General features: G+C 50.3%; 3 protein-coding genes and 1 non-coding gene across 7 annotated transcripts; 2 read left to right on the forward strand and 2 right to left on the reverse strand.

Annotated features, from left to right (window-relative positions):
- Positions 1–11,940: 11,940 nt before the first annotated feature.
- On the forward strand, positions 11,941–14,601 carry LOC100281758 (uncharacterized). The gene is made up of 5 exons (NM_001154678.2): positions 11,941–12,163; positions 13,346–13,502; positions 13,761–13,811; positions 13,960–14,052; positions 14,315–14,601. Exons 1-5 carry the CDS (start codon positions 12,018–12,020, stop codon positions 14,372–14,374), a joined length of 507 nt encoding a protein of 168 aa, NP_001148150.1. The 5' UTR covers positions 11,941–12,017; the 3' UTR covers positions 14,375–14,601.
- A 2,512-nt stretch (positions 14,602–17,113) lies between these two features.
- TRNAI-AAU (transfer RNA isoleucine (anticodon AAU)) lies at positions 17,114–17,187 on the reverse strand. Its single transcript has one exon. It is a non-coding gene; the product is annotated as a tRNA-Ile (tRNA).
- A 286-nt stretch (positions 17,188–17,473) lies between these two features.
- Positions 17,474–20,077, reverse strand: LOC100272546 (uncharacterized). 4 transcript variants are annotated; one of them, NM_001147014.1, is made up of 7 exons: positions 19,556–19,812; positions 19,128–19,265; positions 18,964–19,023; positions 18,620–18,862; positions 18,334–18,519; positions 17,976–18,224; positions 17,474–17,870 (listed from the first exon to the last, which is right to left on the reverse strand). In NM_001147014.1, the coding sequence occupies exons 2-7, from the start codon at positions 19,230–19,232 to the stop codon at positions 17,637–17,639; spliced, it is 1,077 nt and encodes a 358-aa protein (NP_001140486.1). In that variant the 5' UTR covers positions 19,233–19,265; positions 19,556–19,812; the 3' UTR covers positions 17,474–17,636. The 4 variants fall into 4 exon arrangements, with proteins under 4 accessions (NP_001140486.1, XP_008672349.1, XP_008672348.1 ...); XM_008674127.4 differs by lacking the exon at positions 19,556–19,812 and adding an exon at positions 19,876–20,077 and having other exon boundaries at positions 17,476–17,870; XM_008674126.4 differs by having other exon boundaries at positions 17,476–17,870; positions 19,128–19,222; positions 19,556–20,048.
- A 382-nt stretch (positions 20,078–20,459) lies between these two features.
- On the forward strand, positions 20,460–27,015 carry LOC100384162 (putative recA DNA recombination family protein). The gene is given in 8 exon segments (NM_001176740.1): positions 20,460–20,592; positions 23,472–23,529; positions 23,704–23,915; positions 24,071–24,158; positions 25,015–25,187; positions 25,392–25,538; positions 25,891–26,022; positions 26,248–27,015. Coding segments are annotated over 8 exon segments (1,278 nt in total). The 5' UTR covers positions 20,460–20,517; the 3' UTR covers positions 26,641–27,015.
- The last annotated feature ends 246 nt before the right edge of the window (positions 27,016–27,261 follow it).

The raw sequence follows: 27,261 nt of genomic DNA on the forward strand, positions 1-27,261 counted from the left end.
TGGGTCGCAAGACCACCACCAGGGCGAGCGAGCTGATGGACATCGCCACCAAGTTCGCCTCCGGCCAGGAGGCGGTCGAGGCTATCTTCCATAAGGACAAGCAGCCCCAGGGCCGCCCATCGGAAGATGCCCCCGAGGCGTCGACTCAGCGCGGCGCCAAGAAGAAGGGCAAGAAGAAGTCGCAAGCGAAACGCGACGCCGCCGACGCGGACCTTGTCGCCGCCGCCGAGTACAAAAACCCTCGGAAACCCCCCGGAGGTGCCAACCTCTTCGACAAGATGCTCAAGGAGCCGTGCCCCTATCACCAGGGGCCCGTCAAGCACACCCTTGAGGAGTGCGTCATGCTTCGGCGCCACTTCCACAGGGCCGGGCCACCCGCGGAGGGTGGCAGGGCCCGCGACGACGACAAGAAGGAAGATCACCAGGCAGGAGAGTTCCCCGAGGTCCGCGACTGCTTCATGATCTACGGTGGGCAAGCGGCGAATGCCTCGGCTCGGCACCGCAAGCAAGAGCGCCGGGAGGTCCGCTCGGTGAAGGTGGCGGCGCTAGTCTATCTAGACTGGTCCGACAAGCCCATCACCTTCGACCGAGCCGACCACCCCGACCATGTGCCGAGCCCAGGGAAATACCCACTCGTCGTCGACCCCGTCATCGGCGACGTCAGGCTCACCAAGGTCCTCATGGACGGAGGCAGCAGCCTCAACATCATCTACGCCGAGACCCTCGGGCTCCTGCGTGTCGATCTGTCCTCCATCCGGGCAGGCGCTGCGCCCTTCCATGGGATCATTCCCGGGAAGCGCGTCCAGCCCCTCGGACAACTCGACCTTCCCGTCTGCTTCGGAACACCCTCCAACTTCCGACGGGAGACCCTGACGTTCGAGGTGGTCGGGTTCCGAGGAACCTACCACGCGGTGCTGGGAAGACCATGCTAAGCGAAGTTCATGGTCATCCCCAACTACACCTACCTGAAGCTCAAGATGTCGGGCCCCAATGGGGTCATCACCGTCGGCCCCACGTACAAACACGCGTTCGAATGCGACGTGGAGTGCGTGGAGTACGCCGAGGCTCTCGCCGAGTCCGAGGCCCTCATCGCCGACCTGGAGAGCCTCTCTAAGGAGGTGCCAGATGTGAAACGTCATGCCGGCAACTTCGAGCCAGCGGAGACGGTTAAGGCCGTCCCCCTCGACCCCAGCGGCGACGCCTCCAAGCAGATCCGGATCGGCTCCGGGCTCGATCCCAAATAGGAAGCAGTGCTCATCGACTTTCTCCGCGCGAACGCCGACGTCTTCGCGTGGAGTCCCTCGGACATGCCCGGCATACCGAGGGATGTCGCCGAGCACTCGCTGGACATCCGAGCCGGAGCCCGACCCGTCAAGCAGCCTCTGCGCCGATTCAACGAGGAGAAGCGCAGAGCCATAGGCGAGGAGATCCACACGCTAATGGCGGCATGGTTCATCAAAGAGGTATTCCATCCCGAATGGCTTGCCAACCCTGTGCTTGTGAGAAAGAAAGGGGGGGAAATGGCGGATGTGTGTAGACTACACTGGTCTAAACAAGGCATGTCCGAAGGTTCCCTACCCTCTGCCTCGCATCGATCAAATCGTGGATTCCACTGCTGGGTGCGAAACCCTGTCTTTCCTCGATGCCTACTCAGGGTATCATCAAATCAGGATGAAAGAGTCCGACCAGCTCGCGACTTCTTTCATCACACCCTTCGGCATGTACTGCTATGTCACCATGCCGTTCGGTTTGAGGAATGCGGGTGCGACGTACCAGCGGTGCATGAACCATGTGTTCAGCGAACACATTGGCCGCACGGTCGAGGCCTATGTTGATGACATCGTAGTCAAGACGAGGAAAGCCTCCGACCTCCTTTCCGACCTTGAAGTGACATTTCGATGTCTCAAGGCGAAAGGCGTCAAGCTCAATCCCGAGAAGTGTGTCTTCGGCGTGCCCCGAGGCATGCTCTTGGGGTTCATCGTCTCCGAGCGGGGCATCGAAGCCAACCCGGAGAAGATCGCAGCCATCACCAGCATGGGGCCCATCAAGGACTTGAAAGGCGTAAAGAGGGTCATGGGATGTCTCGCGGCTCTGAGCCGCTTCATCTCACGCCTCGGCGAAAGAGGTCTACCTCTGTACCGCCTCTTAAGGAAGGCTGAGTGCTTCACTTGGACCCCTAAGGCCGAGGAAGCCCTCGGGAACCTGAAGGCGCTCCTCACGAAGGCGTCTATCTTGGTGCCCCCAGCTGCCAGAGAAGCCTTCTTGGTCTACGTCGCCGCGACCACTCAGGTGGTTAGCGCCGCGATTGTGGTCGAAAGGCAAGAAGAGGGGCATGCATTGCCCGTTTAGAGGCCAGTCTACTTCGTCAGCGAGGTACTGTCCGAAACCAAGATCCGCTACCCACAAGTTCAGAAGCTGTTGTATGCGGTGATCCTGACACGGCGGAAGTTGCGACACTACTTCGAGTCTCATCCGGTAACTATGGTGTCATCCTTCCCCCTGGGGGAGATCATCCAGTGTCGGGAGGCCTCGGGTAGGACTGCAAAGTGAGCGGTGGAAATCATGGGCGAGACGATCTCGTTCGCTCCTCGGAAGGCCATCAAGTCCCAGGTCTTGGCGGACTTCGTGGCTGAATGGGTCGACACTTAGCTATCGACAGCTCCGATCCAACCGGAGCTCTGGATCATGTTCTTCGACGGGTCGCTGATGAAGACAGGAGCCGGCGCAGGCCTACTCTTCATCTCGCCCCTCGGGAAGCACCTACGCTACGTGCTACGCCTCCATTTCCCAGCGTCCAACAACGTGGCTGAGTATGAGGCTCTGGTCAACGGATTGTGGATCGCCATCGAGCTAGGGGTCCGCCGCCTCGATGCTCGTGGTGACTCGCAGCTCGTCATCGACCAAGTCATGAAGAACTCCCACTACCGCGACCCGAAGATGGAGGCCTACTGCGATGAGGTTCGGCGCCTGGAAGACAAGTTCTACGGGCTCGAGCTCAACCACATCGCCCGGCGCTACAACGAGACTGCGGATGAGCTGGCTAAAATAGCCTCGGGGCGAACAACGGTTCCCCCGGACGTCTTCTCCCGGGATCTGCATCAACCCTCCGTCAAGATCGACAACACGCCCGAGCCTGAGGCACCCTCGGCCCAGCCCGAGGCACCCTCGGCACAGCCCGAGGCACCCTCGGTTCGGCCCGAGGTACCCTCGGCCCCCGAGGGCGAGACGCTGCGTGTCGAGGGGGAGCAAAGCGGGGTCACGCTTGGTCAAAACTGGCAGACCCCGTACCTGCAATATCTCCACCGAGGAGAGCTACCCCTCGACCGAGCCGAAGCTTAGCGGTTGGCGCGGCGCGCCAAGTCGTTCGTCTTGCTGGGAGATGGGAAGGAGCTCTACCACCGCAGCCCCTCAGGCATCCTCCAGCGATGCATCTCCATCACCGAAGGTCTGGAACTCCTTCGAGAGATACACTCGGGGGCTTGCGGCCATCACGCAGCACCTCGAGCCCTCGTCGGGAATGCTTTCCGACAAGGCTTCTACTGGCCGACGGTGGTGGCCGACGCCACTAGAATTGTCCGCACCTGCGAAGGGTGTCAGTTCTACGCAAGGCAGACCCACCTGCCCGCTCAGGCTCTGCAGACGATACCCATCACCTGGCCTTTCGCTGTGTGGGGTCTGGACCTCGTCGGCCCCTTGCAGAAGGCACCCGGGGGCTACACGCACCTGTTGGTCGCCATCGACAAATTCTCCAAGTGGATCGAGGTCCGACCACTAAACAGCATCAGGTCCGAACAGGCGGTGGCGTTCTTCACCAACATCATCCATCGTTTCGGGGTCCCGAACTTCATCATCACCGACAACGGCACCCAGTTCACCGGCAGAAAGTTCCTGGACTTCTGCGAGGATCACCACATCCGGGTGGACTGGGCCGCCGTAGCTCACCCCATGTCAAATGGGCAAGTAGAGCGTGCCAACGGCATGATTCTACAAGGGCTCAAGCCTCAGATCTACAACGACCTCAACAAGTTCGGCAAGCGATGGATGAAGGAACTCCCCTCGGTGATCTGGAGTCTGAGGACAACGCCGAGCCGAGCCACGGGCTTCACGCCGTTCTTCCTAGTCTACGGGGTCGAGGCCGTCTTGCCCACAGACCTGGAATACGGCTCCCCGAGGACAAGGGCCTACACCGACCAAAGCAACCAAGCTAGTCGAGAGGACTCGTTGGACCAGCTGGAGGAGGCTCGGGACAAGGCCTTACTACACTCGGCGCGGTACCAGCAGTCCCTGCGACGCTACCACGCCCGAGGGGTCCGGTCCCGAGACCTCCAGGTGGGCGACCTGGTGCTTCGGCTGCGACAAGACGCCCGGGGGCGGCACAAGCTCACGCCCCCCTGGGAGGGGCCATTCGTCATCGCCAAAGTTCTGAAGCCCGGAACGTACAAGCTGGCCAACAGTCAAGGCGAGGTCTACAGCAACGCTTGGAACATCCAACAGCTACGTCGTTTCTACCCTTAAGATGTTTTCAAGTTGTTCATATACCTCGCTCCCACGCAAAGTTTAGTCATCAAGGAAGGGTCGGCCTCGCCTCGGCAAAGCCCGACCCTCCCTCGAGGGCTAAAAGGGAGGAACCCCCTCTGCGTCGAAATTTTCCTCGAAAAAAGATCTTTTCTGCCAGAATGTCTTTCGTGCTTTTTGACTACTTCGAAAGTGGATCCTGAAAACGACGGAGTACACGTAAGCAGCCAAGGCTGACCGAGCCGAGGGACTCCTACGCCTCCGGGATACGGATACCTCACTCATCACCTTCTGCGATAAGTAACTCACGTTCGGATAAGTGATTCCGCGGACCGAACAAGTCTTCACGTTCGGAAGCTCTTCTGCCGAAGCGATTCTTCGAGCCTTCTCGACTGCGTCGGTGACAGAGCCCCATGGACGGGTAAGAGTGCACGTAAGCGGCAAGGCCGACCGAGCCGAGGGACTCCTACGCCTCCGGGATACGGATACCTCATTCATCACCTTCCGCGAGAAGCAACTCTCGCTCGCACAAACATTTCTGTTACCGACAAAAAAGTCCAGATACTCGAAACAAGAGGAAAAGAGACGCAACTTTACAACACGGCGAGGGTGTGTTTTGGCCTCGGCGGCCGCAGGAAACACACGCTACAAGACAATCCGATCCTGCAGGCTCGGATCCTGACGCTTGAAGGGAGCAGCGGCACCCTCGGCGTCGACAACACCTTCGGCGAGGTCCGACCTAGCCTCGGACGGCGACACGGTCCGAAGATCTCCACTCTGAAGGACGACGTCATCGCCACGCCCGGGCCATCGCCGCCAGGGTCTTCTCCGAGAATCCGGCTCGGGCGGGCGGCTCGGCTGGTCACCCCGAGGCCTCGGCCGGCTGTCCACCACGGACATCAGCCCGACCCGAGGCCTCGGCAGGTCAATTCCGGCGTCGGTCCCGCTAACGGGCAACCCGGCCAGGCTCCGGCCAACCAGATCTTCTTTTCGGGCCAACTCTGCCTTTGTTCGCGCTGACACCGCTACCCCTGGCCTCGGCTCATCGAAGAGCGGCCGAGGGGTTCCTTTAACTAAGCAAGGGAAGCCTCAGACAACAAGGCTGACCGAGCCGAGGGACTCCTACGCCTCCGGGATACGGATACCTCACTCGTCACCTTTGCACGGGGCGACTCACGCTTGGTGAAGCGGTTCAGACAACCAACAGGCGAGTCTTAGTGCTCGAAAATGAGGAAAAAACACGGCTCCGTGCCAAAATTACATACATGTTCAGGCCTCGACAGCCACAATGAACAAAAACACTGGCATTCGAAGTGCCATTACAGACGGAACTCTGGTTCTGTCCCCGCGGGTATGTACAATCTCCACACCGGGGAGCCTGCGGGGCGACGAGCACCGGGGGACCCGCCAGCGACCTCTGCAGCAGCAGCCATGGTCACAGGACAGACGCGGCCGCCGGAGGGCTCTCGTTCGCGTTCCCTCTCAAGGGACGCGAACTAGCTATTAAAGCCAAAGAGCGAGCCGCTCCAAAGCGCACCGGCAGGTCCTCGCTCCCGTCCTCGCCACAAAAGCGAGGAAGAGGGCGGAATGTTGCATCCTAGCTGGGCAGCAACAGTTCGCCTTCCCCGGCATGGCTGGAGGACGTATCCTCCGCAGAGCTGGAGGATGGTTGCCACCACCAGAAGCTGGAAGAAGAGGTGGCCCGCCGGCCCGCGCGGGAGGTAGAGCCCCGGCTCGCCTCGCTCCCCGCCCCAGCGAGGATGACGAACACCCTCGAGGCTGAGGGCGGGACCAAGATCACAGCCCGGCTTGCCTCTCCCCATCCAGGGGCTGGAGGTCACCGTTTTGGGTGACCACCAGTGGAGGGGTGCAACCGGGCTGTGTGATGAAAATCCTTGAAGCCGAACGATGGCTGAAAGGTACCAACTCCCACGGAGTTGCGTTCCTCCAACGACGAGGCGGAAAGACGGCGGGTATCCCCCATCCGGGGGCTTGGAAGGTGGAAAGCCACGATGCATAAGGGAGCGCGAAGACATGGTCGCCTTCCAACGGGGTCACCCTCCTTTTAAAGGCGGCTCTCCCTACTTGCGTCCCCAGCCGTCGCGGGCTGAATCTCCTCCAACACACTCCAAGGTCTTCCCCTACGGTGCGGGGGCTGGGTCCCACACGTCATGCAAGCCGGCTCAAAGCAGAAGCCAAATCGTCGTGCGCGGTGCGTACAACCGCCCAGCGGTTACAAGCGACTCTCCACTTTTGCCCAGACCAGCGGGCGAAAGGGCGGGCAGCCATGCAGGCGGCATGCAACCGCGCCAAGTGGGCGCACTTCTCCGACTCCCAACACGCCCGGCATGGAGGCCCAGGCCCACGCGTCATGCAACCGGCGCGCCGAGTGCTTCGTGCATGCAACTGCACCGCCACTTGCGCCACCACCGCGCCTCCTCGACTGCGGAACCGATACCACGACTCGAGGCGACCCAGAGCACGACCCAGCGGCGCCAGCCTGGCGCGACGGTCAATGCGGCCAAAATGGGCCGGCAGTAATGGCGGTGGCAGGCGGGCAGGAGCAGCGGTCACGTCGCCAGCCAAGCCTACGTCCCATCCGGGGGCAGCGAGAGAACCCTCTCTCACGGCATGAAGACAACGCGCCCGTGTTCCGTTCCTCGAACGGCTCGCGCACGCGCAACGGCCGCCAACCACTAGCCCCGCCGCATTAACTTCGCGGCGGGACAGGCGGTGCCTCTGGCAGGAGAAGCGAACGACGCTTCGCCTTCGCCATAATGACCACGACAAAAAAGGTACGCCGCGTCGTTCGATTTCGTATCCTTTTCCTTTTTTCCTCTTTCTCTCTCTTGCAACAGGGACCGGGAAAGGGGGATATCCCGAAAAGGATCCTTCCCCGTGAAGGAACCAGGCTCCGAGCCTCCCTACTGATCAGAGGTTCGAAGGCTGGCCCCTCGGAAGGGTTCGACAGCCGCCTCAGATCACGTGGGCCCTACACCCACTACTGGTCAGAGGTTCGAAGGCCGGCCCCTCAGAAGGGTTCAACGACCGCCTCAGGCTACTCGGGCTCCGCGCCCACTACTGATCAGGGGTTCGAAGGCTGGCCCCCGAAGGGTTCACAGTCGCCTCAGACACAGAGCGAGGGATGACCATGGGTACGTTCGATACATAACCAAGGCTCGGGCTGCGCTCCTGAGGTACCCTAGGACATTTCCGAGACTAGCGGGAACGATCTTGTAACGGAATCCCATCAGAGGGAGGCATCGATCCCTCAGACCCCGTCGCCAGGGGACCGGGTCCGGCAGATCACTCGCAGGTACTTTTGGGCGTGCCTCCGGGCCCCTAGCCGACCCCCAACCAATGGGGCACGGACGTCCACTCGGATTACCCGCCTGCAGCTCACCGGAGACACCATGTTCGGCGCCCATCGAGGGCAACATGGCGCTTCCCCCCCCCCCCCTCCTCCTTGCGGAAAGGCGACGCAGGGGCGTATATAAAAAAGTCGAGTCTGTCCCTGGTCGCCCTCTCGCCCTGTGCAGAGGCTCGGGGGCTGCTCTCGCAAACCCGGCTCCGGCCGAACCGTTGACAGCGTCAACATACCAGCCCGAGAACTTGGGACCCGACCGTACACCCGGGCTACGGCCAGCTCGCATGAGGGAACGACCAGACCAGCCGAAGCACTACGCGAGGCAATAAGACCTCGGAGGAGTGAAACCACTCCAAGGCCTCGGGAGCTACACCCGGCGGGTGCGCTCGCGCGCACCCACCGGAACAAAACGCAACCGAGAAAGGCTGGTCCCCTTGCAAAAAAGTGTGATGAAAGCCTCCAAGCGAGTGCTAACACTCCCTTCGAGGCTCGGGGGCTACTGTCGGGGACCATAATTAGGGGTACCCTCAAGGCTCCTAATTCTCAGCTGGTAACCCCCATCAGCATAAAGCTGCAAAGGCCTGATGGGTGCGATTAAGTCAGGGATCAGTCCATTCGAGGGACTCGATCACGCCTCGCCCGAGCCTAGCCTCGGACAAAGGCAGCCGACCCCGGAGGATCTTCGTCTCGCCCGAGGCCCCCATCCAGCGGCGAACATATTTCCGGCTCGCCCGAGGCCCTGTCTTCGCCAAGAAGAAACCCTGACCAAATCGCCGCACCGACCGACCAAATCGCAGAAGCATTTAATGCAAAGGTGGCCTGACACCTTTATCCTGACGCGCGCCCCCCAGCCGACAGAGCCGAAGTGACCACCGTCACTTCGTCGCTCCACTGACCGGCCTGACAGAAAGACAGCGTCGCCTGCGCCGCTCCGACTGCGGTGCCACTTGACAGAGTGAGGCTGACGGGCAGTCAGGCCCGGCCGCAGGCACCATAGGAAGCTTCGCTTCGCCCGACCCAGGGCTCGGACTCGGGCTAAGCCCCGGAAGACGGCGAACTCCGCTCCGCCCGACCCAGGGCTCGGACTCGGGCTAAGCCCCGGAAGACGGCGAACTCCGCTCCGCCCGACCCAGGGCTCGGACTCGGGCTAAGCCCCAGAAGACGGCGAACTCCGCTCCGCCCGACACAGGGCTCGGACTCGGGCTAAGCCCCGGAAGACGGCGAACTCCGCTCCGCCCGACCCAGGGCTCGGACTCAGCCTAAGCCCCGGAAGACGGCGAACTCCGCTCCGCCCGACCCAGGGCTCAGACTCGGGCTCAGCCCCAGAAGATGACGAACTCCGCTTCGCCCGACCCCAGGGCTCGGACTCGGGCACAGCCCCAGAAGACGACGAACTCTGCTTCGCCCGACCCCAGGGCTCGGACTCTGCCCTGGCCTCGGCCGACGGTCTCCGCCTCGCCCGAACCAGGGGCTCGGACTCGACCTCGGCCACGGAAGACAGATTCGACCTCGGCTTCGGAGGAGCTTCCACATCGCCCAACCTAGGGCGCAGACCAGACATGTCAACAGGAGGCGCCATCATCACCCTACCCCGAGCTGACTCGGGCCACGGGGAACAAGACCGGCGTCCCATCTGGCTCGCTCCGCCAGATAGGCAATGATGGCGCCCCGCATACTCTGTGACGACGGCGGCTCTCAGCCCCCTTACGGAAGCAAGAGGACGTCAGCAAGGACTCAACAGCTCCGACAGCTGTCCCTCCGCCAGGCTCCAGCACTCCTCCGACGGCCACGACATCACACTAGCTGGGTGCCAAAATCTCTCCGGCTGCCACGACGGCATGTACTTAGGGCGCTAGCTCTCCTCCGCTAGACACGTAGCACTCTGCTATACCCCCCATTGTACACCTGGATCCTCTCCTTACGCCTATAAAAGGAAGGACCAGGGCCCTCTTAGAGAGGGTTGGCCGCGCAGGGATGAGGACGAGACAGGCGCTCGCGTGAGGCCGCTCGCTCCCTCTCCCGCGTGGACGCTTGTAACCCCCTACTGCAAGCGCACCCGACCTGGGCGCGGGACGAACACGAAGGCCGCGGGATTTCCACCTCTCTCACGCCCATCTCCGGCCACCTCACTTCCCCCCTTCGCGCTCGGCCTCGCGTCGACCCATCTGGGCTGGGGCACGCGGCGACATTCACTCGTCGGCTTAGGGACCCCCGGTCTCGAAACGCCGACAGTACTGTACATATTTTAGTTTTGCTAAATCTGGTGTTTAAAATATTAAAATGGATAGAGGAGAGGTGAGAGAAACTCTCTATATAGATGATCCAACGGTGTCCTCTAAATTTATAGAACCATTTAAAATACGTTGTTGGGGGTGCGTAGAGGATGAAAAATCTTCTCTAAAATTTAGGGTACAAGACGTACAACTTATTATTGAAGACAATTTAATGTCCGCGATAAGCTATGGTTGGAAGCAGCTAACGCAATGAGGGAAAGGCAGAGGAAGATGTTGGAGCCACAAGAGACCGAGTATAAGGATATCATGGACCCAAACTTAAAGAAAATGACCGATCCTCGTGTCTCGCATTAGGGCTTGTTTGGGAGGAAGGATATCGGAAGGGATTGGTGGACTAAAATCCCCTTCGGCATCCTGCTCCCAAACAAGTCATTAACCAGTTTTACACTACCAAATGGAAGGTTAGGCTTGGCATAGGTTAGATGTAGCTGTTGGTTGTGCAGGAGATGTGAATGTATGTTTTGGTAGCGTCAGATTTTGCCGCCTGTTGGAAGTTGTGATTTGGCAATTTTGACTGTCATGCTTCCGATCAATGACAATTATTTGCATTGGTAGGCGTTTAGTGAGCTTGTCTAGTAAGTGAAAACAGACCAAATCGGATGATTTTTGGACGGTTTGCAGCCTGAGCTCATGTTTATATGGGACTGAAACAAAGCAATAGCTGATGGTTCGTTGGGACTGGATCTTTATATATATATGAGGCGTGTGTTGAACAGAGAGCATAAAAAAACATTGCTCTGACATTCCAATCGTGTTGATCTAAGGCTATCCTTAGAAATTTACACTGTTGATTACACTAGAATGAAGTTTTAAATACAGACAGGCTAACCATGTGCTGGAAAGTCGAAACCTCGTTCCGGGTGCGCGACCTGATCAAACGCCGGGCGGGCGGGCAAGCTAGGCTCTCACGTCGCGATTAGGATATCAATTCGCCTGGTCTATGCGTGAAGCTTTGTGCAAGTAGTAGTATCAATTTATCATACTACCATGAGCGTTGCGTAGCAGCAAATGTCTAGTCTAGATTGACAGTTGCGCTGCTGTATCGGATCGGAATGCATGAATCAAGATCCCAAGGTTTCCGATCTGCATCATGCCTGCTAAGTGCTAACCGCCAAAGCGGGGGGGGGGGGGGGGGGGGGGGGGGGGGGGGGGGGGGGGGGGGGGGGGTCCCCGTTGCTTCCTGTGTTGTTTTCGCAACCAAGCACATCGGAGCCGAGGGACGTGACAGGCAGGAGGCCGGACCTACCGGCCAGAAAATCCCAGCAAAGCGTACAGTAGTTTGGACCAATGGCTGAAGCTTACCACGGTCCACGGCAGCTTTTCCTGCATCGCTCCGTGGCCGCGCGCAAGTCGACCGATCGCGCCAAAGTTTCGCCAGCAGGCTTCCTTCTTGAACTTGTCTCCCCTCCTCTTCCAGCTTCCACTCCAATCAGCAGCTGGCGAGGGGCCGAACAGTGTCGCCTGGCTGCTCACCTCTCTGCTCCTTCCTTCGGCCTTTCCTTCCTTCCCTCCCTCCCTCCAGAGTCCGGAGCAGAGCTGAGAGCAGTCAACCGGGCTGTCGTCGGCATTGGTGCGGTACGTGCGAGCCCGAGCGGTGCGACGCAGGGGGGGGGGGGGGGGGGGGGGGGGGGGGCAGTGAGAGAGACGACACGCGAGAGCGAAGCCAAGCGAAGGAGGAGCTTCCTGGCGCGCGCGGATCGCGGAGGCTGTATATATATAGTCGGAGGGCGCGCGCTCCGGTCCGGTAACGTGCTGCAGGTGGGGGGTGGCGCAGGGCAGGATTAGGCAGGGCAGCGCCGCGCCGGCCGGACCGCCCGTCCAGGAGCCAGGGACTTTCGGCCATGGGGGACGGTGGTGCTGACGACGCCTCCTCGCCGCCGCCGCATGACGGGGGCTTCTCCTACCTCGCCGTCTTCCACAACTACCCCCTCGTCGCCGCCCTGCTCGGCTTCGCCGTCGCGCAGTCCATCAAGTTCTTCCTCACATGGTACGCCTCGCCCGTTCCCCGATTCCCTCCTACTCCTCTCGTCCTGCCTCTTCTCCCCCTTTTTGTGTGCTTGGGTCTGGGTCTGGGATCGGGCGCGAGCGTGGTCGGATCCGCATGCTGCTCCGTCGGTCGAAGCTGCCTCTTGACACATTGTTCGACTGTTCTCATTTCCTGGACATCCGAAGCGAGACTAAGAATTCCCCCCTCCCCTCCCGTTTCTTTTCTTTTTTTTGGTTGCCTATACAGCTAGAGGAATGAGTGATGATAGCCTGGGAATGTAATGGTATCCTGTGTGCTGGATTTGCTTTCATTTGTCGATGGTTTTGGTGAATTGACCTGGAAGCAAATGGAATTGGCCTTGATCTGGTGGTCAAACTAGGGAAGAATTGTGGGTCAGTGCATGTTTTATGGGGCGACTGGAATCATTGATGCAGTGCAGTTTGCTGGTTATTTACACCACATTTTTTTTATCAATTGGTCTGTCCTGGTAAAAGTATGATCTTTGGATGTGGAATCCACACATAATGCTGTCTCATTTTAATTTTTATGTTCCATTGCGGGAACCTTGATCATTCTACTCTACTAGTGCATGCTTTATGGGGCGACTGGAATGCATTGATCATTGATGCAGTGCAGTTTGCTGGTTATTTACACCACATTTTTGATCAATTGATCTGTCCTGGTAAAAGTATGATCTTTGGCTGTGGAATTCACACATAATGCTGTCTCATTTTAAACTTTATGTTCCATTGTGGCAACCTTGATCATTCTACTCTACTAGAAATATATACAGGAAGAAACAGGTTGGGGCTTTTCTTTTTAGAAAATGAAAATTATCCACAGTGATTGTAGACCTTGAGTTCAATCATCAGATTTCCAGATAGATGGTCAAGGAACGCTTGTAACAGTGAAGCCAGGCAAGGAGATAAACACATAGAGTTCTTATTGTGTTTATAAACAAGAATGTTCTATTTGGTTTGTCTTATTGCCCTATTTTGGCAAAAGGATGATTATGCATCAAGGGTTCTTGATTCTTTTTTCCCACAGTTTTGATGTATATGATACATCAGCGTGCACTTTATGGAAGATCAGCTATAAATTTATGATTCAAGTCTGAACAGGTGTTTATACTGTTTCTCATGCAGAAGTAAGTTTGATTTCTTCTTGTTTTTTTAAACAAAGGTACAAGGAGAACAGGTGGGATCCCAAGCAGCTTATCGGCTCTGGTGGCATGCCATCATCACATTCTGCCACGGTTACAGCACTAGCAGTAGCGATTGGGTTGCAAGATGGCTTTAACTGCTCCCTCTTTGCAACAGCAACTATATTTGCAAGTGTGGTAGGTTATCAGTTCTCCATCCCAACCTATATCCTTCTGAAGAGGTTTTACTTCTTAGATCTTGATAGAAGAAAAATGATCATTTATATTGTTGTTGCTTGGATGCAATTTTCAGTTTCGGGTTGGACGTTGTTCTGTTGCATGTGGACATATTGTGCACACATTTGTACTGACTTCCTTTTGGTTAACTCCATTTTTTTAACGCAAGTTAATTCCAGGTTTTGAGATCTTACAAATTCACTTTTTGTGACTTGGCAGGTAATGTACGATGCTTCTGGTATCAGATTGCATGCTGGAAAGCAAGCAGCGGTATGTAATAACTCTATGCGTGGCATCTGTAATGTTGGTTCGGTAGCCTTTCTATATCGTTACAACCTTGTGATAGCTCTCTATGTATTATGATAACAATTTGTGTTGTGCTTATGTTGAACTTAATTTTGTTTTCTCCAATTTTTAGGTACTGAACCAAATAGTTTGTGAACTTCCTTCTGAACATCCCTTGTCTGAAACAAGACCACTGCGAGAACTTTTAGGCCATACACCAACCCAGGTTTGTTCAAATGTCCTTTTTGACTACATTTTATTGTTGCTGGCAAAATGAAAGCGATGGCTTATTGGCATTTTGGTTATGTGGATACCAAAAGAACCTCAAACTGGCTGACCCCACATCACCATGCCCTCATTTTACTTGGTAACATGTAGATATATGCTTATCTACTATCAACATCATGCAGCTTCGTCAGTACCACTATCTATACATTTATGAATACCATTTTGTGTCCCTAATTTCTTGGGTGCCAAATTGCTCCCAGGTTGTTGCTGGCGCATTGCTTGGGTGTACGATAGCCACAGCAGGACAATTATTCGTTTGAACTCCGAAGGTGCAGGAGAAATGTTGTAGCATTTGCATCGCGGGGACTTGAGAAGAAGTTTCTCTAGTGTTCTGCTACTTTAGGTATTGGTAAGATTTTCAACTTGGTGCTGTAGTGTTGTCGAATGTTGTAAGCTCTGATGGAACGTGATTATTTGTCAAGGTGATGTTCACAGGATTGTTGTACAGAACATTTGTTCGATAATGTCATGGTTATGATTGATGAAATCTAAAATGTGATTAGAATAGTGATGATTTGTGACCAATAGAAATGGCTCTGAGGTGAGATTTTAGGAAGACAACGGGCTTGGGAATGAGACTTTAAAACACCAGTACCTAGGATTATATAGCATAACAAGAAGAAAATTCATAACCATCGTAGAAGTTTTATCAACCCCACAACCAAATATTTCTTGGCGGAGATCTGTGATAGGACCAAGATTAATAGCGTGGAACGAATTGTATTCAGGTATCGCGAGGGTCCAGCTAGACCAGGGTGAAGATGAGTTCACCTGGGGTCTAACTAAGTCAAGAAAATTATCAGTTAAGTCGCTCTACCAGGCCTTGATCAAAATCAACATCCCAAATCATAATAAAGTTATTTGGAAGCTAACCCCCCCTAAAAATCAAAGTATCCTTGTGGTATCTAAAAAGGGGAGTCATTCTGACAAAGGATAACTTAGCTTCTATCACAAAACGAGACGATCAGGCATCTTCTTTTTGACTGTCATTTTGCGAGGCGAGTTTGGGACATCATTTTTGTAGCTTTTGGTATTTCTAAACCTTCTAACATCCATAATATGTTTGGGAACTGGATATGATGCTTCGGAAATGACCATAAAGGTCTAGCTCTACTTGGGACAACAATTGTATGTTGGTCTATCTGGCTAGGTAGAAATGAGTTAATTTTTTAAAACAAAATTTCTTTATCTTCTTTGCAGGTTATTTTTACTGTAGCCTAGAGGCTTCACACATGGGCTGTGCTGCGGAGGTAGAACTGATGCAATTTTTTTGGTAATGGTTACGTAACATTTGACTCAAGTGACCAAGGAGTTTTTTTCCTTGGAAGCATGCTTGGCGGTCTAGTCTTCGGATTGATAGCCACTAGTGTGTATCTTTAGATTCTGCTGGTCTGTGTGGCTCTTGTGGGCAGAGGACGGAAGTGACTTTTAAGGACTGGTATCACCTCGATGTACTGTTCTTGAATAAATAAAAATCCTTCCTTTTCAAAAAAGTGATGATTTGTGACCACTAATCTGTTGTCATCATTCATTGACTCCCATGAAGAGCTGATTTTTCTTCTTCAGTGTATTCTATACTATACTTAAAGCACCAGTTTCAACGGTTGTCATGCGTCATTTTTTTTACAAATAACACCTCACAGCTATTTCAAATTAATCCGTTGCACGTCTTTAGATGTCAAACAACGTCCGACACGGGCTAGATGCACGCGGGCCACAACTATGGCACATGCACGTCATGTCGGCCTGCTAACTGTGTCGGGCCAGCGTAACGACGCCCAACACGGGCTAGATGCACGCGGGCAATAACTATGACACAGGCACGTGCTGCAGGAGGTGGGGTTCGAACCCATGCCCTGATAGAAGAAGGGCGGGAGATATTGGGTGAAACTGTCTAACCAGTAGAACATCACGCTAAGATGTTTTTAATATTAAATATAAATTGTATATATGTATATACGTTTTTTGTAAAATAAAAAAATAATCGTGTCGAGCCGGGCCAGCACTATGGGCCGAGGCTACAGCCCAAGCACGGCACGACATTCTTGGCTCTTGTAAGCATTAGGTCGTTTCTAAGACCACATTGGCGCAATAGACTACATGATGTTTGAGGTTGCTGAATTGGATGGAGCAGCAATGATTTGTCACACTAACAACAAAATGAAATGTTATTTGTTGGTTTTAAACGTTAGTAATTGTTACGAAGTAGCATAATTTATATGGAGCACATACAGTTTTTATTGATGCCTGACTTTATCAATCACTCCATATTTTGATCTATCTTTTTTTATAAGTTTGACTTCATGGGACTTATTTTAAAAACTTGATCTCACAAACTTTCTCTTATTTGGTCTTTGTATGATGGAATTATATCATTTTATAATCTCTGTTCATTCAGTCAATCGTTGTGAACTCTATTCTAATTGCTCACTTCATTGGTCGTGTTGTATCAAGACATATTTGCATGGAGTAAACAATAACATCAGTTAGCCAAATCAAAAAATATATTATACAGAGAGCGGAGACAATCAATAAAAAATATTAAAAAAATTTTGATGGATAGTTTACGTGGGTATTGTTGTAAGCCGTCGCAACGCACGGGCAACCGACTAGTTGTATTTAAAATCAGACTGCATGTTGTACGAAAAAAGGATTATTCTTAGTTCAGTTTCCACCATGCTTTGTGTAATGCGGAACTACTGAAGCAAACCCAGGATAACTCCACAGCTAAATGGCCTAGGCTCTGGACTGTACAAGATTGTAACAATTCTTATAGCAGATTTCCAGTAACATTAGAAGATTGGTGAAGCCCGTGGGCCATCAGTATTCCTTGGTATGTGCACGAAAGGTTTAATCGATTGAGACTATTGGACCGAGAGAGTAATCAGAGCAGTTTTGTACAAGGAAGGGGTACTAATATGAATGAATGGAAGGTAAAAAAAAACACAATACAAGGTAAAAAAAGTACAGTATAAATTAAAAATACAAAAAACTATATTTGGCCCATGCAGGTCTCGAACCTGCGACCTTCGCGTTATTAGCACGACGCTCTAACCAACTGAGCTAATAGGCCATTTGATAATCTGTTTCTATAAACAAATTAAATACTAATACGTGACCAATGCACATGGCTATCGAGCGACTCTGCCCGGTGAGTTGCTTCTTCACGTAGCACTGATCAACTATGCGAGGCAAATGCCAAATAATGCTACAACCACTACCTGCATCTGAGGTATGAGTAAGTTCAAATCTCAGAAATTCTACGGCTGTAATTGCACGGCAGTATAGTTCCTGCGTTACGAAATTGAAGAAAGCCTTCGCAGTACAGCAGGTCAGCAGCAGGATTATGTGGGCTCTTTACGAAATTGAAGCCGGAGAAGACATATTATTTCATCGCAGAGGTGACGAGTCAAATCAGAAATACTACTACATGATATACCATCATAAAGTAACAGTACCAGCACAACTGTTTTAACTGGAACCTCAGAACTGTTACTATCTATAGGAACCTACATCCGAGTTTCAACCAAGAGAGCTGGTCAGGAAGTCGAGCACGCATAGGTTCAGCTCCTGAAATTCTGTTTCAGAAAGAGCTGCTTCAACCAAAAACCTGCATATGTTTGCTTCAGAGGCCTCCTCGTAGTCCTTCCTCCGCTTCAGTACCAGATGGCCACTGAGCTCCCAGATTGCTGGATTGATTCTCATGTCCAGGAACTCTTGGCTCGCCTTTCCGAGGAGCTGCTTCTCCGCATAGCACTGGCCAATCGATTTTGGTGGAGATAAACATCAACACATTACTGAAGGACGTGTTGTGAACATTTGTTTCAGAGCTTATACACAACTGAGGTCGCATGGGAATACCTGTGGTAGAAGGAAAATTCTCTTGCCAGATTCAGAGATGAGGACATTGAAAGGTCTGTTGTTCTCTTGCAGGAAGATGCAGACTTTGGAGACCACATCTGACAAATCTTCCAGGCTCGCACCACCTTCGAACACAAAGCCATTGACTGGGTAATCCACCAGGTGAAAAATGCTCACGCTATTCCCTAGGGTCTTGAGCTTCTCCGTGATTGCCTTTTCAACTGGATACTGTACTTTCAGGTAGTATGCCTAGTGAACGAAATATATGACTTACTTTGAGGATTGCAATATACAGACAGTTGTCAATTGCCATGCTGCAACCAGAAGTATATGACATCGAGACATTCTAAATACTAACCTGGAAGTGAAGGTGGTTGATAGTTGCAAAGCCGCCCAGGCTGTTATAACCAACTCTGAAGAAGGGAGTCCTTGCTTCTCTTGCAACATACATGGCTATTAAGAAGCTCTCTTGATCAATCCTTTGCGGCAAACAGTCCTGGATCTTGGGAGTCAATAGCACATGGCAGTAGCCAATTGGGCTCACCTATGACACGGAAGATGACAAAAATGTTAATCAAATCATGCCGTATATCTATCAGTACAGTGTTAAGTATTTTTTTTTTTGGGGGGGAGGGGGCACTGACATTAATCAAGATGGCACTAGAAGAAGCTGAAACAGTATCAGGAACACCATCAAAATATTGTGCAGAATCTTTCTCAGTGTCATTGAATCTAAAGATCACCTCCAACGGGCTGACTTTTGTGAAATTGAACTTCTCACTAACAAATGGCTGGAGAACTTGGTTCATTGTGAACTCAGTTGGCCGCTTCTTTTGGTCACGTCCTTCAATTAATGTTGCCACAAAATTATGTACTCCAGGTAGCACCTATGGCATGATCATGCAAAATTAAGCGAGAAATGAAATCAACAAAAGACACCTGGCCATGGCCAGTTAACAGGAGAGAATCAGATCTTGAAAAAAAAAACCTTTGTTTCACAGGAACTGATGTCATGGTGAAACAAGCCCCTTGTCTTGCGATCATCCCACTGCAATGACCGTTCATGTTTATACTTCAACTAGCATTTCTTTCGATACAAATCATAATTGTAATGCAGAAATGATGTGTCTAAGACATGTAAAAGTTACAAACCTCATTAAAAAGTTTGAGTAGAAAAGGAGACAAATTTGAACCTTCGTGCTCTGTCAGGTCAAAGCTAGTGCCATCCATGGTTAGTTTTGTTGCAGCTGAAAGCATTGCCAAAATAAATATACAGGAATCAGACAGCGCCTGCAACATATGAGTTTGTGTTAGCTAAGTTCCATACAGCTCATTACTAGCATTGCGTTCAATACAAGGTCGCTATGAACGAGCATCACTTAAGAAAATGCCCAGTTGTTCATATGGAAGTGTGTAACAGTAATCCGAAAAAATAAGAAGAAAAATGTAGAAAACAGATGCATGAAGTAGACGGATCATTTCACATTTTCGACCACCAGTTTTTCTACACCACATGTTCAACTGATCCATGTGTGCTGTCTTTCCCTGACCACAAGCACAAAGACTAATGCCGGAGTTACCTAAGAAACGCCGCCGGGAGGTTCGGTTTCGGCGAGCTCTCGAAGGCGCGGGAGAAGGAGCAAACAGCGATGGAATGGGTTGGGCTAGAAGAGAAGTGACTGACATAGGATTGCCCAACTTTTATTGCGGAGGACGAAGGTTGAAATGGCCCCCAAGGGTTGGACCTCACTCAAAGAAGGTCTTCCCCCAAATGAGCAGCTGGCTTTGGTGGTTTTGCTGAGAGATTGTAGGCGGAGAAGACGGTGGATTCACGGCAACCCCACGTGGATAAGCAACGGGAAGAGAAGGGAAAGCGCCCCGGACAGGGAAATAAACGCACCTTTCCGAGCACAAAAAACAGGCGGCAATGGCGCCCAAGGATTGGAGTCTCACTCAAAGCAGGTTCCCGAACGAGGTTTCCTACTTTCCTCTGACCTCTGAGATTTCGGTTGGATTTCGGAGCGAAGACAGCAGTAGAAACTGCAAAACTGAGATGAAATGAAAGGGATAGACGAAGATGGCAGATGGGCCACGCCACGCCGATTCAGTTAACTGATGATGGGCCATGAGAGGCTTCTGCGCCAGCCCACTGGCGATAAAAGAACCGTCAAAACAAAAAATTGGATCTCGTATACGAGGACCCACTTGCAGTCAACAAAACCATTCGTGGACCACATCCACAGACTGTGGTCATGACTCATCAGTTATTCCGAGACCCTCACAAACAGACTCTGCTCATCAGGTATTTTCGGGTCTACGGTCGGTCAATCGGAGTGTACACAGCAAGCGCCGGCCCGCGGGCGCTCTCCCGAATCCCGACACCCGGAGTTGGAGTTGGAGGAGCCCGGAGAGGCGGCGGAGCGCAGCCAAAAAAAAAAAAAAAAAACCCTGAGTCCCGCAAAACCCCTAAACCCTAGCCCCTCACCTCTCGCCTCCGCCCTCATCCGCGCGACTTGCAGCGGTTGGAGGCGAAGCCGGCTCCATGACGACCCTCCTCAGGCGCGCGTCGCTGCGGCGCGTCATTGCCGCCGCCGCCGCCTCTTCTTTTCACCCTGAGGTCCAACCCTCGCTTTCTCTTCTGTATTTAAGCTTTCTTATGGCTGGGCTGGGTTGGCGACTGGCGATTCTCGGTCGAATGCTCGATGCGTTTAGTTGAGTTTTCTACTATGCTGATTGAGAGTGAGTCCTAGTTTGGTCGCGGGAGTTTGATCGTTTGTATGCATGATCACGGTCTGTGGGGCTGATCCCTCTCGATTTCAATCTCAATTAGTGACCGGGTGAACCCTTGTAGCTCCGTGTCAACGTGTTTTATGACTTTATCCCATAACTTAATTTGTAGGTTTATCTCTTGCTTTTACCTGCTTTATTGAGCGCCGCCCGAATATCACTTTCCTATTTGGAAATGTTATTTGATCTTACTGTGTGGTAGATTTCTTTTCCTATTGTGTGAAAACAAGAACAACAACGACAACAACAAATTTTTTATTCCCAAATAAGTTGGCGTATGCTGTTAAATTTCAATAAAACCCATAAATTAGAGGTAAAATTCAATATAGACTCCTATTTAAGACTATATTTTTAGTTATACTTCATCCTTTCAAGTCTTCTTTTATTGCCTCTTTCCGTAACAACTTTTCTTTCTCTTTTCTCATTGCTATCGCGCAGTGGCCGACCAGGATTAAGTGAAGCCCTGGGCCAAATCATGGTAGGGTTGTGACAAAAGTATGCTAAAAACTAATACATGGCAAATAATGTAAAGATAGATAACTTATGGAAACCGTCGTTGTGAAGCAAAATCTTTATTCTTCTTCACCAATTGTTCCTAGTCCTGTAGTCCAGGGGTAGAACCTACTGCAGAAATGGAAAGACATATCAAATATTTGGTTAGTCCTATTCTAATCGAGAAGTCATCCATGCTTGGTTAACACGGTGTCCCCTAGGCGATGCCTAGGCGCTGACTAGGTGTCCAGGTGCCCGGACTCGCCATGGTGTGTCGCCTTGCCTGAAGCCAACACGGCGGGTGCCTGGAGAGCAAGGCGTTGTGGCGAGGATCCCTAGACATCGACTGGGGTTGTCGTGCCGAATGCCTAGGTTTAGGCAGGGTGAAACAAGCAGTAGTATTTAAGACTAAAAAGTGGGCAAACAAACCGCCATTGCCAGCCAAGGAGAAATCATTGTCGCCATTGCCAGCCAAGGAGAAATCATTGTCGCCATCATCTTCACCCCCTCCTCTGCCTCTCCTTCCCTTCCCCATCAGCTACTTCGCCTCCCCTTCCCCATCAGCTACTTCGCCTACCCTTCACCATGCTCTGCTTCACTCGGCGCACCGCCCTGCTCTGCTCTGCTCCACTGCCCTGCTCTGCTCTGCCTTTGGACTTTGTCATTCTACTACCAAGTATCTTCAGTTTCGCCTTCACTCCCTTTAGTTGCCCCACACACCTCTGAGGCCACCTTCCATGTGTAGGTTGCCATCTTCTTTCACATGTTGTTTATGTATTCTTCCTTCCAAATGCCCTCTTTGATGGTCTTTTCCTTGAAGACCTCTGCTTTCTCCCCTCCACTTTCCACTACTTTGTTCTCGCAATTTTGGCTTGTTTATCTCTATGGGCCCGCACCTAGAAATAAAAGACCGTCACCACAAGCTTATGTTGAAATACAGTTCCAGGTATCAGCTTACAATCCAAGCATGGTTGTTTATCCTCTTTTCTCATGAGGACAAAGTCAATCTTACTAGTGTTGGCCACTAATATAGGTCACTAAATGGAGGTCTCTTCCTAAAGAAAGTGTTGGCTATTAACATGTCAAAGCTACCGCAAAGTCCAAGATTCCTCTTCCTCCTGATTCCTACTACCATACTCAAAACCTTCATGAACCGCCTCAAAACTTACACTTGTTGTATCTACATGCCCATTGAGATCTCCTATGAAAAACTTCTCACTAATAGGTGTATCTCTAACCATGATTACCATGCCATCTAAGTCTTTCCAGATAAGTCTCTTAGGACTCCCATTGTGGCCTACTTGGGGGCATACATGCTAATTACGTTCAAGACCAAATCACCCACAATAAGCTTTACTAAGATAATCCTATCTCCTTGCTTTCTCACATCCACCACACCTTTCTTGAGGTTCTTATCAATCAAAACTCCTCCATTTCTATTTGCAGTTGTCCCCGTGTACCAAAGCTTAAAGCAGGTATTGTCCATTCCACCTCTTTCGCTTTTCAACCCTTCCATTTAGTCTCTTGGACGCATTAGATATTTACATGCCTCTTAGTCACTGTCTTAGCTAACTCACTTAACTTATTTGTAAGTAACCTTACATTCCAACTACTTAGACGAACCCTAGTTGGCCCGACTAGCTTTCTTACTCTTCGCACCTATCGATGATGTGAAGGCCTTGCACATTTTCACTATACCTGGACGCCAATGTAGTGCGCCACTAAGGAAGTAGCGACCTGATCCTTGCTCACTTGACTTTGTGCCTAAACCGCGACATGACGCATCACCAAGGGGGTGCCGATCTGGCCCTTGCCCGTTTAACACCATACCTGATATGGCCTGTCACTAAGAGGGTTACGCTTGAATGGATTTCTTTCGGGTTTCATCTCCATTATAATGGCTAGGTTTAACGTTGGCTCGCCAAGCCTATCACAACCTTTCTCCTTCATTGGGCTTGAGACCTGCTATGTTGAGACACCGTAGGCGAAGTTTCTTTTCCTATTGTGTGACCATGATACAAAATCATAAACACTCCCCATTGTTATTAACTTTTTTTAGTTCAACAACTTGCTTAAAGCACAATAATGGATCCATATTTTTTTAGTATGCACGGCAAATTGAGATTAAAAATAGTAATGGTACTGGATGGAATATGATACTTGTACTTTAAAAAAAAATGTGAGTCCTATTTTTCTGATACTTCAGTATTTATGCAGAGCTATAAGCAAGGGATCTGTGGCTCCACATTTCATTGCCGAGAGTTCGCATCAAAAGGTCATAGACAAATTCCGTATTACTTTTTGCACTTTGCTTCTTGTTTTGAACTCTTGATCTCTTACCTGCATTGTGACATGATTATACTACTACAGGATTTCTTCCTTTGCTTCTGTTATACTCTTTTGTCACTGCCTACTGGATCAGTTACTGATTCTTCTCTTGCCTATGTAGCAAAAAAGAAGTCAAGTGGAACAGACTCTGGGGAGGAGAACATGTCAAAGAAAGACTTGGCTTTACACCAGGCTATTGATCAGATAACGTCTGCATTTGGGAAGGGGGCAATAATGTGGCTTGGGCGTTCACAAGGCCATAGAGATGTACCAGTCGTGTCTACTGGGTCTTTGGATTTGGATATGGCTCTAGGAACTGGTGGTCTTCCAAAGGTAAGCATTTGCATATTGATGATTTAAGTAGATCTTTTTTGGTTGACAATTACATGATACTATTTTTTAATTCGAAAATTGGATTAGGCTAGTTTATGATGTTGTAATTTGATGTATTTATTTTGTAAAAGTTTCATGCTAGATATCTTTTATAGGGGCGTGTTGTAGAGGTATATGGTCCAGAGGCTTCAGGCAAGACAACGCTTGCTCTACATGTCATTGCAGAAGCACAAAAGAATGGAGGTAAACTCTAAACTTTCAGCAATTTCCTTAGGGTGGAAAAAATAGGAAGTAGCTTGACAATTAGGACAAGCAAACTTTGGGATTTTATAGGACGCACCTGATCTTGTGAATTATCCGCTCAGCTGTTTTTTGTGTGTGTAACATTCACCATTAAAAGGAGTGCTATCCTCTATGGAAACTGCCCCTTTTTTGCCTGCCCTCCCTGGTCCAGAAATGGAGACCCCAACCTTGACATCTTTTAAGGCAGTTTGTCCATGTATCATGATTACAAAATCAGAATTCTGTAACGACTTTATCTGTTGTTTTTTTGTAAGTCATGAATATATTTTGAAAAGGCAGTTTTCCAGTTTGATTCTCATGCTGCTTTTTTTTTTTAAAAAAAATGTCGCTCGGCTGCCTATTTTTTCGAAAGCGCAGGAGAACTGTGCATCTTTGTAGATAATAGAGAAAACAGGTCTTACAGAAAGAACAACACCCACACGGACACACACAACACGCTACAACCAACCAGGGACTACCTGGATGCCCTGAGGGTGTCAGCTAAAGCAAAACTACCTAACAAAGCTTTTTGAATAATGGGCTGGAAAGTTGATATACCTGAAGTAAAAAGGGAATCTGTCCTTACCTTTTTTAAGAGTATGAATGAAATATATGAAGATGTCAGCCATGGATGTTAGTTTTCACCAGTTTGAAGTTTGAACTTCTTTTGTTCACACTCTACTGAGCCTTATAATTTTTCGCTGGCATGCTTAATCATTTGACTAGTTTGAATCTTAGTTTCAGTTATGTCAAATTTTTATTCTTTAATGTCGTGTAACTCTATAAGAAAATCTTAATATTTTTTCCTGTTTTCTAGGTTACTGTGCCTTTGTAGATGCAGAGCACGCTTTGGATCCAGCTCTCGCCGAGTCAATTGGTGTTGACACTAACAATTTACTCCTTTCTCAGCCCGATTGTGCTGAGCAGGCACTCAGTCTTGTGGACACACTGATTCGAAGTGGATCTGTTGATGTTGTTGTAGTAGACAGTGTAAGACCTAGGTCTATCTAGCTGCTTCACCGATCTTTTTTTTCTCATCTTAAGCGGGGTTGCTTTCTATTTGTGCAATATTGCAGTTCCTTACGAGTTTTGAAGAACATTTTCCAACTGGCAGTTCGATCTTAATAACTTCAAAGACTCCCTTTGTTACTGAAGTTAGTTGCACAGTTCATATTATCTTATTCTACTATGCAGGTTGCTGCGCTTGTTCCAAAGACTGAGCTTGATGGTGAGATGGGTGATGCACATATTGCTCTTCAGGCTAGGTTGATGAGTCAAGCCCTTCGCAAGCTTAGCCACTCCCTTTCACTTTCACAAACAATTTTGTTATTTATTAATCAGGTATTAATCATACATAATATTCTCGGTGTTAGTTGAAGTAATTTATTTATAATTTATTCCATTATGTATCTTATTGAAGCGAAGCTTCACATAAGTCAGAAGATTGTTGCCATATTTTTTACCCTCAAGTTCTGGAATTACATGCTCCTTAAGCAAAAAGGAATGCCACTGTAAATTAGGAAACTTTAGCATATATTTCTATATTTTGAAGAGATACCTGGTTCTTCCTGTGCAAGCTTACCAATTTTTGCATGCAATTGATCATTTGTTTTCTTATGCAGTTATATCCTTTCTTTTCCTTAAAATAGCCTGTAGTTTTGCTGCCAACTTAGTCTCTTTGTCTCCATTGTAGATCAGGGCCAAGGTAGCCACATTTGGATTTGGAGGACCAACTGAGGTTACTTCTGGTGGCAACGCCTTGAAGTTTTATGCATCTGTTCGCTTGAACATCAGGCGTATTGGTTTGGTAAAGAAAGGCGAAGAGGTATTGCATATGTTTGGCATTTACCTGATTAGTTTAGTCTCATACTATAACGTATGAAATTCAGTAAGTTCACAGCGTGACTTTGATTTAACAGAGATATACATGTCTTTATGAGACCTATTTAACTGAGCCACTACTAGACACATGTAATAGGCATCTACATGTGTTGTCTGAAACAGTATGCACTCTGTGTAGCTTTTGAATGATGATTCCTTCCATTTGCAGACAATAGGTAGTCAGATTGCTGTGAAGATTGTAAAAAACAAGCATGCCCCACCCTTCAAGACTGCACAGTTTGAGCTTGAATTTGGAAAGGGGATATGCCGCAGTTCTGAGCTTTTTGAACTTGGATTGAAGCACAAGCTTATCCGAAAGAGTGGTGGTTCGTATTATAGTTTCAATGGTAAGGCTTTCAATGGTAAAAGTAACCTTAAATCTTACCTTACTGAAAACAAGAGTGTTGCCAATGATCTGGAGATGGAACTAAAGAGATTGATGGGAACTGATGCGTCTAAAGAGCAGGAGGCAGGAGACAGTTCGCAGAGTGATTTTCCTGAAGAGAGTGTCACACCTGAAGCATCGTCAGAAGAGGATCTGGGAGCCATAATTGAAGGTTAGCCAGTGATCTGATGTGCTGGCAAGTGGGAACAGAATTTCTGGAGCAGTTGTTCCTGTAAAACAATATCTTGGGTCCTGAAGTCACCACCGTTTGGATCGACATGCCTGTGGTGTTCTGGTGATCTCATCATAGCAGACTTCAGTCTTTACTGTGCTTATACAGTAGTGCAGCAGGAAGAGAATTCACATTGTGTGAAATCATGGTGATATCTGAGAGGTGGAAGTTGTAGTAAGCCGGGAAGGGTGAGGTATTGTGGTCCGTGGCATTTAAACTTCAGTAAGCAAACGCCGTGTATATATGATGTGCACATTTTGAAACCGGGCATTCTTTATTGACTGCTGCTAGATTTACATTGAGCTCCCTCCACTTCCAATACCTACCTTTTTTTTGCGTGGAGCTAGTTTTTTGGATGGTGCTTCTGCGGAAGCCTGTTGCTGGAAGATCCAATGTCGTAGAGCTGGGGCATTTCTGACCTTGGCTGATCTATGTTCGCCGATCAGACTAGGGCTGGAAAAAAAGCTCAAGCTCGACGAGCTGGCTCGGGCTCGCAGCAGCTCGGCTCGGCTCGGACCGGCTCGACGCTCAGAACGAGCCCGAGCCGAGCCTGTTTTTGTGGCTCG

The sequence above is a fragment of the Zea mays genome, chromosome 3 (assembly GCF_902167145.1).
Source record: "Zea mays cultivar B73 chromosome 3, Zm-B73-REFERENCE-NAM-5.0, whole genome shotgun sequence".
Classification (NCBI taxonomy): Eukaryota; Viridiplantae; Streptophyta; class Magnoliopsida; order Poales; family Poaceae; genus Zea; species Zea mays.

Bases quoted from the DNA above. Each gene is read 5' to 3' on its own strand.
- LOC100281758 (NM_001154678.2), top strand. From the start codon at position 12,018: ATGGGGGACGGTGGTGCTGACGACGCCTCCTCGCCGCCGCCGCATGAC. The intron at 13,503-13,760 runs GTAGGTTATCAG...GTGACTTGGCAG, and splicing joins CAACTATATTTGCAAGTGTG to GTAATGTACGATGCTTCTGG. The intron at 13,812-13,959 runs GTATGTAATAAC...TCCAATTTTTAG, and splicing joins ATGCTGGAAAGCAAGCAGCG to GTACTGAACCAAATAGTTTG.
- LOC100272546 (XM_008674126.4), bottom strand. From the start codon at position 19,661: ATGTCAGTCACTTCTCTTCTAGCCCAACCCATTCCATCGCTGTTTGCT. The intron at 18,520-18,619 runs GTCAGTGCCCCC...TCCGTGTCATAG, and splicing joins CTAGTGCCATCTTGATTAAT to GTGAGCCCAATTGGCTACTG. The intron at 17,871-17,975 runs GTATTCCCATGC...TCGATTGGCCAG, and splicing joins GAATTTTCCTTCTACCACAG to TGCTATGCGGAGAAGCAGCT.